The 18,652-nt window shown below is 33.9% G+C and overlaps 1 protein-coding gene across 3 annotated transcripts in view; it reads left to right on the forward strand.

The window, feature by feature from the left end:
- Positions 1–953: 953 nt before the first annotated feature.
- Positions 954–18,652, forward strand: part of ASPH (aspartate beta-hydroxylase) — a 101,904-nt gene continuing 84,205 nt past the window's right edge. The window contains exons 1-3 of one of the 3 annotated variants that reach the window (XM_039335720.1): positions 954–1,139; positions 13,913–14,062; positions 16,380–16,424. In XM_039335720.1, coding sequence (XP_039191654.1) covers positions 1,085–1,139; positions 13,913–14,062; positions 16,380–16,424 — 250 coding nt within the window. In that variant the 5' untranslated portion in view covers positions 954–1,084. Of the gene's footprint in view, positions 1,140–11,253; positions 11,500–13,912; positions 14,063–16,379; positions 16,425–18,652 lie in introns of those variants that run through there. The other 2 variants (XM_039335724.1, XM_039335733.1) reach the window with 2 other exon arrangements.

Consider the following 18,652-nt stretch of genomic DNA (forward strand, 5'->3'; position numbering starts at 1 on the left):
ACTAAGGCTAATGTGTACATCTTTCAGCTGAGACCTTAAGTCAAATAACAAGGTATATTTTCTTTACCCAAGCTTGTGGAAGATGGCTCATCTCAATCTCGTTTTCCTATGTTGTTCAAGTCAGGAAGGAGAAAGTTAATCTGAAATTGCGTTTTCTGGTTTACAGACCGAGACAGAAGGTAAAATTCTGCAGTCTTGTCTTGAAAAGTCTGAAAGCTACAACTGATGCAAAGTAAACTAAGAATGACACTAAATAATCCGCATTGGATACCTTAATGTATTATTACAGTTAAAAGGAAGAGGGAAGCTCTTTTCAAAATTCTCCATCTCCTTTTAAGAGACATATTTTATGAGATGGGAGACAAGCCCTTCTATTCCGTTTCCAGCTACAGACCACAGCGCCTCAGGTTTTGAATCTGACAAAATGTACCGAGCATTAGGAAAATCCGCAAAACTCCTCTCTTCCGCCAAGTATTTATTATATGATGTTACCACCTAGGTTTTGTTAATCGCAGTTTTTCACTTTCAGATATTTTTTACTTTTGTTGTCCCTGGGTCTTCGCAAGAGCTCTCCGAGTAGGCTGCACGCAAAGATTTGGAATCGATTAAATAAAAGTGCGACTGAAAAGATATAAAATAGGATGCTACAGCAATAGCATCTGTTTTCCTTCTCTATGCATCAAGCACGGATCGCCCAAAGAACCGCAACTTCGTGACAATCGTCCTAAGGCCAGGCTCCCCCCACTCCACTTTCACCCTGCACCCCACTTTCCCCAGTGCCACGTTCCAGGCGATTAGCGTTCCCGGCGGCTATCGACAACGCCCAGCCGAACTTCAACGTCCTCGACGTTTCTTCCATTCACCAATAAGGTTTTGATCGGCTTTTCCATCTCTGTCTCGCGATTGGTCGAACCTGGCTGCCAATCTCGTGTCGTCAGAGGGCTTGATTCACGTGGCCGCCGGGTCAGTCTAACCCGCGGGGCGGAGCTGCTTCAGGTTAGTATTGTCATCCTCACCCTCGTGTCGGCCCCGCCCAGCTCTTGGCTCCTGCGCTCCCACACAGCATTACCTGACAGGAGGAGACATGGCTCCACGTAGGAGCCCTAAAAGCGGCAGTCCCGGCCCCGGAGCCCGGAGAGGTCAGTAACTGCCGGTTCGCTGGGCCTCAAGAGCAGCTGGATCGGACGCGGGTGGGGATGGAGGTGGGGGTAAGGGGGGCTAAGAGAAGCGTCTCTCATCTTTCTTCTTTCTGCTGCTGGAAACGTGATGGGTTCCCCGAGCCGAGGCTGCTTGAGGTTCCCATCTGATCGCCACTTTAGGAAGCCGCAGAAGGTCGGGCTTTTGCTCGCGTCACGATTTCGAAATTGGCGCTTTGGGGTTCCTTTTCACCCTCCTCTCCCCAAATGGGCTGAATTTGCTTCTCTGCCCAAGGGGGAAATGGTGTTCTCAGTTCTGGAGTGGGACAGGAACTAGAATTACAGAAAGAAAGTAGAATGGGCTCTAGGATTTCATTTCCTGCAGTGTTTTAGCTACAGATTTTCAAAGGGCTCCCTACCCTTCTATTCTGACCTCCTCCCTAAATACACACAAAAGAGAGACAACACTAGGAGGAGCTTCACGTCATTTCTTCCTTCAGGATGTACTCAGGTCACACCTGTGTTGGGAGGTTTCAAGGGAATGTTGTGCAATGATGAGTTTATCTGGTCATCAAATCTTTTAAATGCACATAAGGAAACTTATTTTCAAACAGATTTGTGTAGATTTCTGTTGCAATAGTACACTGATATTCACATTTAAAGATTAAAAACATGCTATGGCAGTTCTACTGGCTGATCTTGTCTGTGGTTGGAAACCAAGCCAGGCTGGACCTGTTTAGGATTTGCATGGAGAAAAAAAGGGAAATCTGGGGCTATAAACAGGAGGGAAAGGTTGAAAAACATTCCCAAAGATTTAGTGATAACCTTCTATATTGTTTGCAAGAAAACCACAGGAATTAAGCTGATTACCTTAACCTTTAATGTGGTCTGGAAGAGCTGTTTTACATATTTGATGGAAGTTAATCCAATAATGAATATTAAGTATTGTATACTACTGTTATGTATCAACTTTTTCTTTCCCACCATACTTTTTTTTTTACTGAGCCATCAGTGGCTTCTTTAAACCAGCATAGTATTTTATTCAAATTATAGCTGAGACCAACGGAGCTTTAAATGAGGTATTTTTGCCCTTCAAAAGAATACTCTGCATTATGCTCAAAATGTAAGTTACTGGGTTGCTTCAGTTGTATCTTTAAAATATAGTTTAATACTGTTAAAATTATCTTAGCAGCCTTCCTGACTTTCTAGTTTTTTTGAACAATGTGCATGAGGTGTTCAGAAACTTTGTTTCCATTTTTCAATCAAGGCTTGTTATATTTTTTGTACCTGGACGAACTAAGACAAATAAAACAAATTTAAAACAATTTAAAACTATTATGAAATTAGAATAATAGAATTTTAAATAGCACAAAACATTTGTTCTTTTATATCTTTTTACCTTCTACTCCCAACTTCATAAATGCATTGCCCTAGGTGAAACTTAGTAACATCAGCCCCAATGTGGAGCAAGTCTTTTACTTTTCATTGATTCACGGTAAATTATTGGCTAAACAATTTATGTGATGCAAGTAAAATCAAATTAATTTTGCTAGCCTTATATAAGATAATCTAAATTAGTGTCATACTGTGTTAAAGTAATTAGTATATACAGTTCCCTCTGAGAATTTGTAATATATTGTTTGGTGGAATGTTATATTTTTGATTTGTGTTAAAATATAGTTTTCAGTGTGGCTTTACTCATTTATTTTTCATATCTATATGGCTACCCATTTCACAAGAAAGTGATTCTGAATGGTGTATAACTCATAATTAAAAATAATTATGGAAAACACAAAATGAGAGGGTGATATTTTTAAAAGTGAAATTATGAGAATTATATATTTTTACATTATAAAATGAGAGGAGATAGTTACCTGAACAATAAGTAAAATTTCTGAGGATTTCTGGATTACAATCTAACGTACATGATTTTTTGTTGAATCATTTATGAAAACCTGGCTACTAGAGAGATTTTACCAAAGATTTTTTCTAATCATAGTCCTGTGAAGTTGGTTTATAAAAAGAAAACTAGTTCTTTTAGATAATGATTAAATGAAATGCTATTAGAGAAAGTAGCAATAGTTGGAGGGTTGTAAAAAGAAATTAACAAAACAATGAAAATGAAAATAAGGCACAGGTATGGGACACAAGTAAAGCTTTTATCAGAAGTTTTTTATCAACATACTATTGAATATTGAATTAAAAAAGAAACATGAGAAAATCTCATGTAATATTTTGGATTGAGATGAAATGAAAAGAATTAAATCTTCAGAGAGGATGTGTTTCTCACCAAATTAAACCTAAACAGCAATGGCTATTGATACTAGCAGAAAGAGAAAGGAAGAAAAGAAAAGCTAAAAAAGTAAATTTACAAATAAACCAAAGAAATGACTAGCATGTAAATTAAAAAAAATAAAAATAAAAAATGATATTGAAATTTCAAGAGGTAGATACTGTATTAATGGATAATAGCATTTCACTAATATTTTAATTAACTAAAGGGAATAATATTCATTTGAAATAATAGATGAATATTTTAAAAAACAAAATCTACTAAGGATTACATAGAAATGAAGCCTATTAATGGACCTATAACAGTGAGGGAAGCTTCTAAAGTTATAAAAAATATTAAACCAGGAAAAGACATAAGACAAAATAACAGAATTGTGGGAGTAAAGAAATTTAAAAAGGGGGACTTCCGGTCCTGCACCGTAGCGACTGGTTGCAGTCTTGCGGACCGCCACACCCCTGACTAACTTATTAGCCATATTAGAATTTTGTCAAGGAAAATGTAAAATGCAAAGTAAATTCAAGAGATCTGGAGGCAGAAGGTTACACTTGTCAGTGACAGTCTTATCTACAATTACTCAAAATTAGATAAAAGAGTTTTTGGTTTTGATTGTAAGACTGAGTTTCAAATAGACTGCCTTTACGTTACAACAAATATACTATATTTACTTTTTAAATTTTCCCGGTTCTCATAGTTGTATTACTTGACTTTATATAGCTTTGTATCCTGCTTTTAAAGGTACCAGTGCAGGCCTACATGTGTGTGTGTGTGTGTGTGTGTGTGTGTATGTATGTATGAATGTATGTATGTATGTATAAAACTTCAATTCAATTAATAATGGTTTAGGTATATTTTCAAACACAGTTTTGAAAATATAAGCCAAATGATAAATCAGATATAGATGATTATAGATGCCTTCTAAGAACAGTTGAATGGAGCTATAGTTATAAATTCACAAGGGGTGTAATCAAAGCAACATTTCTTTGGAATTCTTAAAATCCAGATTTCTTACAATATGTAAAGAATAAAGATGTAAAAGACATAAAAATAGAAATGCAGTATATGACAGAAGAAAGAAGCCCCCCAGTATGTAATTGAAATGGCTCTTTGACTTTTCCTTTAGAGACAGTTCTAAGAAATACTTGCATATTCTTATTTTTAAATATTAGAATTATAAATACTGCTGCATCTTAAACATGGTTTGTTGGATTCTTCATTGTAGGTTTTTTATTCATTGAAGTTTTCCTTACATCAAGGTGATTGTTTCCCGATGAACATTATAAACTGGTAAAGTGTGATAAGAATGGAGTATGAGCACTTTATTTTATAACCACATTTGTAGACTGACTTGTTGCATGAAAAGCTTTTAATTTTATTTATTTTTATTTTTTTTTTTAAAAAAACCTAGGGCTGGAAAATCCTTCAGATCCACAAATGTCAGTATTGAAATTTTAAGTTTTAGCTATGGAAAAGTTGAATAATTTTATTAAGAGAGCTGTGTTATGTCAAATCAGATCATTGAAGAGCCGAGGTGGCACAGCAGTTAGAGTGCAGTACTGCAGGCCACTTTAGCTGACTGTGTTCAGCAGGTCAGCGGTTCAAATCTCACCGGCTCAATGTTGACTCAGCCTTCCATCCTTCCGGGGTAGGTAAAATGAGGACCCAGATTGTTGGGGGCAATGTAAATATATATTCATTGCTTACTGGTGTACACCGCTTAGTGCTTGCACTTAAAGCGGTATATAAGTCTCATAAATAAATAAATAAATTGATTTATCTATTGACAGCAGCTCTTAAGAGCTTCATGTGTAAATCTTATCTTTGCTAATTTTAACTTCAAGTGACATTGTTTAAATGTTATTGAGTCTACTATTTTATTATTACATTTTTAGATTTCCAATCAGCTTTGTTCTAAACTCATGATAGCAAATTATATTTGATTTTTCAGCCTGAAGAGAATAACAGAATTATTGTGTGGTCTCTTCATTTTAAAGCTAACTTATAATAGTTGTATTATGAACTTGTTCATTTATATTGCTTGGATTGTTAAGCATCTAATTAATTTTTAAAATGCTTCTAGCTTCTAATTTAAAAACTACTAAAGAGTGGTGTGATTGTAAAATGGTCATTTTCTCTGAATACAAAAAAAATCTAACAATATAGTTTTGCTCTAAAAAGTATTCATTATAGTAATAATTCTGTGATGTGCTGATTAAATTCATATTTAAAGTCTGAAACTATCATAACAGAGGCCTTATTTGTATATTTTCTCCATATTAAAAAAAATCTTAAATGTGTGTTCCTCATAGGAACTTCACTCTAGTAAGGTTTACAATTTCTTCATTTAGGTGATGGGGGAATGCTTTAGTGATATCCATTCATGAAGCATGTTGCATCTTCAGTATATGCAGAAGCTTTTTTCTTATCATATTAATAGGTCACTATGATATATTAGGCACTTTAATCTGGTTGGACAGACTTTATGTTGGGCAAAAGTCAAAGCCAAAAGCTGCTTGTGAAACATTTTCTCTCTCTTAAACATGTATTTGGAAATAAGTGACCTGGCAGGATTTCTATCCTAGAGCTATTTGGAATTTAGGTTATTACCTTGAAATTGCAATAGTGGAAAAGTAATTAAAATTGTGATAGTGATAAAATATAATTAACTATTTTTCTATTTTACAAGTCACAACATTGTTAATATTGTTTATTTTTTCAAGTGTGATAGAGATATAAATATTTATTGGGAATATTCAGCCACATAGATGATACAAACAAGAATTAAAGCATAAATTATTAAGATTTGAGATAAATCTTTCTTTTTCTTACTTCTCCTATTGATTAACAGCCACCCTCCACTCAGTTATCTGAATTGTGACCAATGTCCAATTAAAACAGGATACCAAATGGTTCATAAATCACAGGAACCTCATAGATTCTCTTTTCATACAGAGAACACCATAGACAGTGTGTTGCATTTTATGATAATTGTTCAAATATAATTTTATTTGTATCCCATCTTTATTACTTTTTAATAAAGAACTCAAGGCAGCAAACATATATAATACTCCTCCTCCTAATTTCCCCACATCAACAGCCCTGTGAGTGAGCTGGGCTGAAAGTAACTAGCCCACAGTTACTCACCTGGCTTTGATGTCTAAGGTGAGACTAGGACCCACAGTCTACTGGTTTCTAGGGTTGCACCTTAACCACTACACCAAGTTGGTTTTACCACACAATGTAACCTAATGCCTTGTTTAGGTAGATCATTCTTTACCACTCCTCAAACAAAGATTTTGATCACAGAATTTTCAGCCCAGAGGATTGGGGGGAAAAAAATAAAATTGAAGCAAATTAGTATTAAAATTATACCAGCAACTCAGATTGGAGTTATTTATCAAATGGCTACTATTTAAAGGTTATTAAACAATATTTTAAAAGGGTTTTTTAAATAAAAATGTTGTTTTAGGATTCTTCAACATCTATATTGGGGCATATACTTTTAAAATATGTCAACTAGTTACAGGAAAGAATTTAAGTGGATAGGTTTGCCGTGTTAATTACAGGTAGATCGTGAGTTCAAATAATGCAATACTTAGCCCATATTGTAAATTGATACCAGATCATGTTTAGTATAAACCAAAATTCAGTTAATGCAAGGTTCTGTTAACGATTCTGCTTGTGTAGTTGCTGTTGTGGTTTACACCCTGTTAATATTCATGTGTTCAAAATGGAGAAAAGGAAGATTCTGTCAGAAAAAAAGAATACAAGTTTTAAAAAAGAAGAGGTTCATTATTAGTGCAAAATTTTGATAAATTCAATGACATGAATGTAATCATAGCAATGTTAAAATAGGATGAGATGTTGGAATGCCTGAATCTGGGGTGCACAGCATTACAAAACATGTAGGGGATTTTTTTTAAAAGTAAAGTTGCATCAGCTTTTTGTGGTTCACAAACAGATACAAGCAGATTGAGAGACAATAAAGTTATCAGTATAAACTTACCTTTAGGAATAATATTTAGAATTCTTTTTTATTTTGCTTTCTATAACTTTATGACTTTGTTAACAATAAATTTGCATTATTATTCTTTTTATTCTTTACTATAATATTTCATTAATATACATCTAAAATGTTATGTTTAACAATTTTCATTGTTCATTTCCAGCAAATTTGACTCCTGTTTTCCATAGAATTATAACTATGAATAATGCAAATTCAAGGTAGATAACCTAATGATTGCAATGAAAAAGACAAAATCCATGTTATATCTTTTCAAACATTTTTTTAAAAAATTAATTAATGCAAATGCTAAATTCTTTAGATAAACAGGGATGTGACCACAAAATTAAAGTGTTTGAATATTTGCATATCATAAACAATGTTGTAGAACCAGACAGTATACAGAAGAAAAACACAAAGAGAAAAAAACATACTTTTTTTGTTCCCATTTTGTAATATTTTTCTTAGACTGGGGTTTTAAAACTGTGTTTTACTTTTCCAAAAACTTGATGTGGCTCTTGACTAAGGATTTTGGATTTTTTTTAAAAAAAAACCTAACAAGGTCTGCAACTGGAAATTTTTGAAAATGCCATAGCTTCTTCACATTTGCATTATCTTCCTTCATTGTTAATCTTTCAAATTCTCATTATCTTCATTTTTAATTTTTCAAAGTTATTTTTCTTCTGTTCATCTTCTGGAAAGTCTTAACTGCATTACAATATCAATATTTTGTTTCTGAAATTATTGTTTTAACTTTAATTTTACCAGATGATCCTGAACTTGTTCTATATTCCAAATCATGTATTTTATGTAAATCAATACTGATGGTAATAAAACTAATTTTACAATGTTTTAATTCATTAATTTCTCAGCCCCTTACCCTTATTAACTGTTCTTGTTTAGTAACATAAAAAGTTGCAAAAAATGAAAAGAATCATAGTTGGAGGTACTGAGTCATTCTTTCATTTGTAATCTGTTTGTTTTACTGAAGTGATCAAGAAAAACAGCAGCAAATTAAGGCTAATGTGACCAATATACAGGGAATAATAATGGAAGTCCTTAGTTACTAATCAGTTGTTCAGTGACTCTTTAAAGTTCCAACAGTGCTGAAAAAGGAGACAACTAGTCCTCAAAGTTGCATTGCAGCGTCCCTGTGGTCATGTGATTGTGATTGAAATACTTCACAATTGGTTTGCATTTACAACAGTTTCACTCTTCCATAGTCATGTGATCATAATTTACAATGTTCACAGCTTCCAACAAGCAAAGTCAGTAGGGAAGTCAACAGTAAATCATAAGTTACAATTGCTTGATGTCACACTTAAACCGTGTTGACTTGCTTAATGACCTAATTGAAACTGACGTTGATGTGACCATGTCACTTAGTGATGTAATTGTAGGTCACTACTGTGATCAGTAAATCAGGCAGGACTACCTGTAATGTACATGGAACAAAATAGCTGAAAGACTAAATGCCTATGGAGATTCTCAGTCATCCAGGTCATAGTTGTCCCAACGATACTTTTCCATGAGGCAACTGGACTTTCTTGTTTTTCCTTTGAAGATGTTTCACTTCCCATCCAAGAAGCTTCAGAAGCTTCACAACTGAAGAAGCTTCTTGGATGAGAAGCGAAACATCTTCAAAGAAAAAACAAGAAAGTCCAGTTGCCTCATGGAAAAGCATTTTTGGGACAGTTGAAAGACTAGTATTTAATAGTGATTTCTGTCTGTGTTTGTATATTCCTTGTCATGTTGATGATTATCAAAAATGCAACAAAAATCTTTCAATTTTAATCAGGAACTATTCTTCTGAAGTAGAGAAAAGTATGCTTTCACCTATATTCTGTTTCAAATTCAAGCAATATTTCTTAGTTCTTCCACAAACATACACTTTGGGAAATGTATTTGACATCTCCTTTTGCTTTTATGCATTTAGAAGTATAAATGCTTCTTTAAAAAAACAGATCAATTTAAATTTTAAAAATCCCTAAAGTTGGAATATTTATCTGATGATTTTATGTTTATCAAATTGGCCAGCAAATCATCATGATACTACTAAGTGGAGAAATTACATTTCTCCTTTGCAGTAATAGGGAATAGGCTATTTGGAGATCAAAGCATCATGACACTAAACAAGAAACATTTCATCAAAGTAATATTTGCTTGCAAATAATATAAAAATTGCAAAATAGTCCCTTATTTAAAAGAAATCTGGAAAAGCTGGATACTTGGACATAATAAAGGTGTGATATAAATAAAAAAAATAAAATTTGAGTTATTTAGAGCTTCCGAGGTAGGTAAAATGAGGACCCAGATTGTTGGGGGCAATGTAAATATATATATACATTGCTTACTGGTGTACACCGCTTAGAGAGTGCTTGCACTTAAAGCGGTATATAAGTCTCACAAATAAATAAATACATATGCTTTTATTAAACTATGTTTTCTTATGATACTGTACTCTGTTACTTTAGAATTTTCGTTGTGTTTTTGAGAGTTTGCCCAAAATATCCCCTAGAATATAGACTTATAGTACTATATTCTGAAATAAGTTCCTGGGTTTATAGCTAAATATACAGTTGATGTCTGAGGACTTCAGTATTTTGTATCGAATGCATAAGCATTTTATTATTTGTTGTAACATTAAGAATTGTTACAAGTAGTCCTCAAGTTACAACTATTCATTTAGTGACTATTCAAAGTTACAGAGGCACTGAAAAAGTGACATGACAATTTTTCACACTTACAACTGTTGCAGCATTCTCATGGTCACGTGATCAAAATTTGGACAACTGGCATGTATTTATGACTATTGCTGTGTCCTGGGGTCATATGATCTCGTTTTGACTTTCTGCCAAGCAGTCAACGGGAAAGCAGGATTCACTTAACAACTGTGGCAAGAAAAGTTGTACAATTGAACAAAACTCACATAACAGCTATCTTGCTTAGCAACAAAAATTTTGGGCTCAATTGTCATAGGTTGAGGACTATTTGAACTAACTTAGGTTGATAATAGTATTGAATCAACCAAAGTATATTCTGGGGATCAGTATAAAGGCCATCCATTGCTGAATCTTTCATTTTTGGGCTGTAATTCAACAATTCAGATTCCATAGTTATGAAATAATCTTAATGTTATTTTAGGGAAAAAACAGGAGGGAGTGTTAGAAAGAAAGGGGAAAGGATTCTTACAGGAGCAGCCTGAAGATTACTTAATATTGTAGTGTGGGCTCAATCTCTATTGCATTTCTCACAAAGTTTAGTTTATATATAGTAACTAACATGTATTTTAGCTTTCTGTCTTTCTTACTTCACAAATTGATAACAAAGCAATCTCTAAATTTTAACATATTGTGAAATGTTATGGACATATTTTTAGATTTTTTGTAATGAAGGTTGTGCTTTAACTTATTACCAGTTATGGTTCATTGCTGCTATTGAAGGAACTTTTATTTATTAAGAACAATATCATCTTATAATTAGACATGAAGTTCTGTGAGTTGTTTGCAAGTTTAAAAACAAGTTACTTAAAAACAAAGACATGGGATGACTGAATAACAGCATCAGGTAAGAATGACTGTCTGATGCCCAGATTGGACAGAGAAACTTTGTTCCTGGACTTTTGTCTGAGTTTGTGTAGAAGATTTAATGTTCTTAGATTTTAGTTGCTGAAGCATGCATTTTTTTTTTTAAAAAAAAAAAGATCTTTTCAATTTTTCTTTCCTGGTATGCTGATGTTTAGAAATTAAATGAAACAGAAAAAACCCATTACCCAGGATGCTTTGTTAGTAGGAGAGGATAAACTTGATTACAGCCAGCACTGGGTTTCAATATGGGTACATAAAAGCATTTAGCTTGTGATGGCTGCACTAAAAATAGCTTTTGAGCAGAGTTTGCAGTCGGGTCTAGTTTCGGGGTTTAGCTGAGTTGGTCATAAAGATCTTCCTTTGCTGCTATCGCAAGGCTTATATGAGAGTGAATTTAGCTGTTTCTATCTTGGACACTGGTTTTATATTAAAGTGTACTTTATTCATGGAAAAAAGGATCTGATACCATGGCTGAATATTCAGGTATGTCTCTGATAGCTTAGAATATTGAATGTATTTATGACTTATGTATGTATAATGTATTATGATTATTGAGCAACAAAATTTAAAATACTGTTAGCTAAAAATTAAATGGAATTTATAAGTTTAAAAATTTGAAATGTTATCTCATTTATTGTATGTCCCATTACACAAGATACTTGATTTTAGAATTCTTTAAATGTGATTGAACATAGATTGTTTAATAGCAAAATACAATATTGTAAAAATACAGCAGAATTAATATCATACAATTAAAACAATTAAAATATATTTCTTGACATGCTAATGCATAATTATACTGCTATAAACAAGTGGTGGATGACAGCAAAGGCATACCAGTTTTGGAAATTGACCTACTTTCTGATTACTGGCAGTATCTGTGTGAAAGATAGTAACTTTTATTTAGCTCTGAAAAATTAGTTTAAATCGTAAAGGAGTTTTTAATGAACACTTCTGGATTTGTTAAATATCATTTTATAAATTTGAAAGGCAGGGTAAAAAATGAGATTTTCATGTGATTTCTAAGAGAAGACCAAACAGAAACTAGTCTTCCAGTAAATGTTTGAAGGCTTAAGAGATTTGCACGCCCATAGCAGCAATGGTTTCACTGTTCTAAAAATAAATATAAAATTGTGATATCTTTAGAAATACTAAATAGTTCAGTTCAGAAAATATTATGTGAAAATGTTTTCATTTATATGAACCCAATCATATTTTACCTAGATATTTATATTCAAGGTACACCAGCTCTCTCTCTCTTTTCTCTTTCTCCTCTTCAGTGTTTTCTATGAACATTTATAATATTGAATACTTTATGATACTGTGAATAATAAAGGTAGGGGACATTATAAAACTGCAGTTTTCTAGTATATTTTAAACTGATTGAAAAGATAAGAAGTATAAACATATGTTTAGAAATACTATATACTGGATTATATGTGTGTGACCTAAAAAAAGGAAACTCGATGCACCAACCAGACTAGGAGTAAGCATAATTTAAATTTAAATTTAAATTAGTTGGTGCAAGTCTTGTATGCACATTCATTATATGAGTTAATAGGAAGAAAATATCATTAATGGTGTTTGCTATAAAGAACAAACAAATGGTATTTTTCAGCAGTAGGTGAAACAAATGGAAGTAGAAAGAAAATAGAAAAGAAAATAGGCAGAAAAAATAATTTATATTTATTTGTTATTTATTTTTCTTGTTTATATTGCTGGTAACATTATTCTCAATGAATAAAAATCACTTCCTCTCAGATTTAAAGTATAGCATTAAAGTTAAATAAATATAAATGAAGCAATTAATTTTTAAACAAGTGGGTTTTTAGAATTTTGTATTGACATGGTCCATGGCTAATTTCTCATATATTTTAAATGTTGATATTGTGTTTCCAATAAATAAAAGTGGATCTGAAAACATTCCAATGAATTTTATCTTGTCGCAAAGAAGTGAATTTGCATGTCGAAATTAATGCAAAAGTTGATCTTTTCTGTGTAATTAAATTAAAACAAATTTAATTCAGAAAACTCAAATAGCAGATGTTAGAACTAGATTTCTTCTTTATCAATATCGATTGCAATTGGCCCTGGAAAAAGAGGAATCACTAGAACACCATGCTTCCAATCCCCTAAGCTACTCAAAAATAGTACAGTGATTAATGGTATGAAAGACTGCTGAAAAAGAGCCAGAAGTGGAATGCACTCTCCCTATCTTGAGCCTGCCATGTCATCACAAAGTGCAGCCAATGCTATCTCAGCCTTATATCCTGGTTAGAAGCCAGACCTAAAGAGATACAGAAAATCCATTGCCTTCATGGTCCTTTGAGATTGTAGCCTAATTACCTTGAAAAGAGAAGGTTGCAAACTAAATGAAAATTATTCAGCTCTGTTAGAGTGATGGTTTCTTGAAAAGGGAGTAGACCCCGTCACCTTTATATCTAATAAAATCATCCCCTTTCTCAAGGATGTATTCAGTACTTGGATCAGATCACATGTCAACTCCTGGGAGGTCTTGACCAACAAGGAAGGACATGGATTCAAAATACAGGTGGCTGGGCTTACAATCCCAAGGACCTTCTCTACTTTCTTAGGAATTAAGTTGCAGCAACTGATGGATCAAGACCACCTAAGCTCGAATGACCAGGCAAAGAGGTAGGAAACTGAAGAATAAGACTACCAGTAAGCGCTACTCCTGAGGAGTACTCCATCTCTTTCTCTTGCCATGCACATCTCACCACTTGGATTTTATTGTCTGCTCTTAATTTATCCTTTTTTAATCTGTGAACAAACTTTAGAAATAATGTCATGTATTTAATAGTAACATTACATTTTATGTACATTTTATTTAGTAAGTTTTTAACGTCCAATAATATTTCATTTTTATATCTTACAGAAGCAAAACATGGTGGAAACAAGAGTGCCAAGAAAGAGGGAGTTTCTGGGAGCTCTTTTTTTACATGGTTCATGGTAATTGCGCTTCTGGGAGTATGGACATCAGTTGCAGTAGTTTGGTTTGAACTTGTTGATTACGAGGAAGTACTAGGTAAGAATTCAGTCATAGTAATATCTTAAGATTCAATTTCCTACTTTGCTATATTTATTCATTTATGTAAAACATTTTATGGTTTCCCATGTTAGGTGTCCCAGAGCAGCCAGCAGACATACATATAATAAAAATACAACAAAATTAAAAATTCTTATATGCCACCAGCAACCATAACACTCCTGGCCTATCATTGAAAGAGGCCATGAGGATAGGGGCTCTCTGTATCTCAACATGAAGACTAGGTGCCACTATGGAAAAAGGCTTGCTTCCTAAGTGCCATTAGATGGCAAGATTTAATAGACCTGGAGCACAGCCACCTATCCAATCTGGGAGGATATCCTCGGGAAGAGGAATTTGCTCAGATAAACTGACTCTGTGCTATTCAAGGCTTTAAAGTTAATGAACAGCTACTTGAATTACATCTAGAAAGAAAAAGGAGCCCAGACAGCTTATAAAATAGTGGTGTAATACTGGCAAACTCTGGGCAGCCCAGAATTACTGCTGCATTTTGGACCAGTTGAGGTTTCTGGGTGGTCTTCAAGAATAGCTCCATGTATCATGCATTGCAGTAGTCCACGCAGGACATGAGTAAGGCACAAGTGAATGTGACCTGAGACTTCTGGCCCAGGAATGAGCACAATATTTGTTTATTTATTTGAATCCAAACTTTATTATTTTTACAAATAACTCATGGTGGCAAATATTAACACACTTTTGACTTCTATTTTCTCCACAATAATAACCCTGTGAAATAAGCAGGCTGAGAGAGAGTGACTGGTCTACGGTCACCCCACTAGCTTGTATGGCTAAGGCAGGGCAAGAACTGCCTCTGGCTTTCTAGACACTAGACCAAACTGGCTCTCAGTAGGGACACTAGATACAATATGCACATAAAATGAATTTTTGCAAAGCTCCTTGAACCATGGCTGACAGCTGTTCTTCAATCAAGAGCCATGAATCCAAGAGGACCCTCAAATTCTGTGCAGGGAATTGCTGTTCCATCAAGACCTAAAGATAGCAGCTCTCCCAATTCCAGAGGACACAGAAACACAAAGCCACTTATCTTTTTAGAATTCAATTATAGCTAGTTCCTCCCCATCCAAGCCTTACGCTTCTAGGCATTGAGTCTGTCAGAGATGAACAACTAAGTAACATCAGTGTGCTGATGATACTTCACCCCATGCTGCCAAATAATCTCACCATAGCTTCGTGCAGTATTAAAACAGAGGGGTGAGAGAACAGCCCTCCCTCTCACGTAAGAGGGGATTTCTTTTCCCCTACCAACAATGACTGGGACTGGTTATGGAGGAAAGAGGATAACCATTACAAAATAGTGCCTCATTTCTAACTCCCTAAACCAGTCCAGAATAATACCAATGCTTTTCGTTCTCTGAACTACTTTCACTACAAATGTAAGGTAAGGATCTATGTAAGTTATCCAATGTTGTTGGGTCCATAATAACTTATTGAGAAAGGGGCAAATCACTGCATTCTTCAAGCCGGATAGAACCATTTCTTTCTCAAAGTGGCATTAACTACTGCTTGGGCGCAGTCATGTGTCATCTCCTCCAAGGCCTTAGACAGCCAGGAAAGGCAGAATCCAGAACATAGGTGGTAGAGCTGAGAGCAGTAAAAATTCTGACTATTTCCTTAGGATCAGCTGTCTGAAATTGTCTGGATTAACTAAGCAAAGATGGACTTCAGTCATTTCTGTAGGACCTGCTCAGCTTGATTCCAACTTAGTGCAAATCTACGTAACTTTATTCAACTGATGCCTAGAATACTATTCACAGTGGCCTTGCAGGTGTTTCTCTAGCTCCTCCTATTAATATTAAAATCTGGTTCAAAACTTTAGCAATAGTAAATTCTTATTCATTTTTATTATCATTTTTAGTAAAAACAATCAAAGCAAGAAAGCCAATTTAGAGGAGAGATTAAAGTGTTGAACTAAGAAGAGAAAAACAAAAGTTCTAATTTAGGCATCAAAGCCATCTGGGTGATTTGGGGCTATTCACTCTGTCTGAGCCCTAGGAATAAGGCAGTGACAAATACTTCTGAAAATGGTATCAAGAAAACGGCATCAACCTGTCTATTTAGTCATCAGAAAATAAGACTGACTTGAAGGCACAAAATAAATATTAAAATGCAAGCAATTAGATTAGGAAAATAGAGTTAGATATATTGTATTTATAACTACTAATATATTAAGTCCAAGGGGGCAGAGAAAAGATGAATTTGAAGATTGAAAGGGTGGACAGTTTTGTGGGTTCTGATAATGTGAGTAATGGTATCTGTATTTTTGCCATGCATGCAGCCAAGGCAAAGGACTTCCGTTATAACTTGTCAGAAGTACTTCAAGGTAGGCTTATAGAAGAATACTTACCGTATATTATGTGTTATACTTGATGGGGTTGATTTATAAAATTTTATTTTTAAAAAAATACAGCTATTTTTCTTTCTCTCCAGACAAGATGCTTTTATTTCCAGATAACTTTTGAAGCTGTGGTAAAATTAACTTTAGTAAGAAAATCTGCTGTTATCTTCCCTCCCCCCCCCTCTCTCTTTTTTTACTTCTGAAGAGGATAGGACTGATTTTCTTCAGATTTATCTTTCTGCTTTTCCTTTTTTTACATTATTTTTGAATATTTAGCTTCTTTCCCCTGGCTTGTGGAATTGATACATAAAAGAGGAGGAAAAAGCAGATCATCCGAATAGTGTTTTGCTGTTGATATTTACTTCTGTAGATAAGATTGTTCAATATTTTAATGCCATTGGCAAACTTTTGTGAATAGCTTAACAGGATGTTTTATTTTATTTTTCCTGTATAAAGTTGTTTGAGGACATTTGGTTAGATTGTCAAAACACTACTTGCCTAAATAATACAGAAATAGTTTGCCAATTGTCTTGGTTTTAATTGGGACAGGGGGACTAGGAATTTGAGAAATGAAATGAAACTGCGTTTTGCTTTCCTGTATCAAACTTTACATTTGTATATTGTTGTGAAATGGCTATAGGGACAATTATAATAAACCTCCAATATCAAGGCTATAAAAATCAATGTAGGAGTTCTTGGCAGAATCTGTGGAACATTTGCCCTGGTTCTCTAGATTTTAATAATCTATCTGTATTTTGAGATTATACAGAAATGATTATATGGAAAGAAAATGTTTTAAAAAGTGCTATTCTGCATTATTTCAAAACAACGTGAGTAAACAAAACATTTAAAAGAGATATTTTGTAGAAATGTTTGACCTAATAATGTGTCATCCTTAAAGCAATATAATTTTCAGAATGCTATGAAGGCTGACACCTGGCTCTTTTTTGCATCTTGTCATGCATAGCCACTTTGCTTTACTGATGGTTCCCACAAGGAACAACTGTTGAAACAGCTGTGCAAGTCTTCCACTGGTCATTTTAATACATTTAAGAGGAATTCTTTGCTCATTCTAATACTTTTATAAAGGTACCTACTTCAGATGATTTGTACTTCCCTAAAAAAATCTATGCAGCAATTAACTAGGTTGACAATCTTACCAAGCCATAATATAGTACATTTCATTTTATCCATCTGTGTTCTGTAAACTCAGTCAATTTTGATTTACTCAGTTTTGCAAAGGATGATTGTATTCTTATTTTTGTTCTTTATTTATTCAATTTGTATAGCTATCCAACTCAGACCAATGACTCTGGTCAGCAAATAATCATAAAAACAATTGTCCCAAAGGTGCTTTTCCAAGAGGCAACTGGATTTTCTTTGTTTTTCCCTGAAGATGTTTTGCTTCTAATCCAAGACGCTTCTTCGGTTACAGAACTTTGTTTTAAGGAAAAACAAAGAAAGTCCAGTTGCCTCTTGAAAAAACACTTTTGGGACAACCATGACCTGGATGACTGAGAATCTCCATAGACATAAAAACAGTTAAACACAATATAGAAAAATTAAGTACAAGTAGCAGCTGAGAGTTACTATAATCCATCAGTAGAGAAATCTGTGAAATCCAACAGCTGTCTCAATTTAGGCATGTTGTTTGGAAGCTCAATTATGACATTAGTTCTAAACTGTAGCAAATTATATTTTAGAGCAGTTTCCTGCTTTGCTTTCTGCTTTGTTCCTTTTTTTGATGTGCTTTGGCCTTTGAAGCCAGAAAATAACTCAAACCTCTCAAATTATTGCTAGACTATTTGACATGGTTATAAGTTGCCTATTGGAAAACTTTTTAGCAAATCTGTTAAACCTGAACAGTTCCCCCCCCCCTTTCAGTAAATAGTAATCCCTAATGTTTGCCAACTTGACATGTTCCTCATTAAGTAAGGTATTGGATATCTGCAGCTATTCCAGATGCAAATTTTATTTGAAGCAAGTATTTCTTTACATTGCTTATATCTACCTTATTACTGAATGTGAAGTTTCTGAAATCAGAATCTGCATATTTAGGGACTAGATATATAAATATATTAGTACACAATCATATATATATATAGTACACAGTACTGTATATTATTAGTTATTTGTTAAGAAGAGTCATATTCCTGTTGAAGTGAAGTTTCCACTCATGTAAAAAGAATAGGATCAAAGTTATATCATTTATT

Source organism: Crotalus tigris, unplaced genomic scaffold, assembly GCF_016545835.1.
Source record: "Crotalus tigris isolate CLP2741 ecotype Arizona unplaced genomic scaffold, ASM1654583v1 scf7180000017546.9332058, whole genome shotgun sequence".
Taxonomy (NCBI): Eukaryota; Metazoa; Chordata; class Lepidosauria; order Squamata; family Viperidae; genus Crotalus; species Crotalus tigris.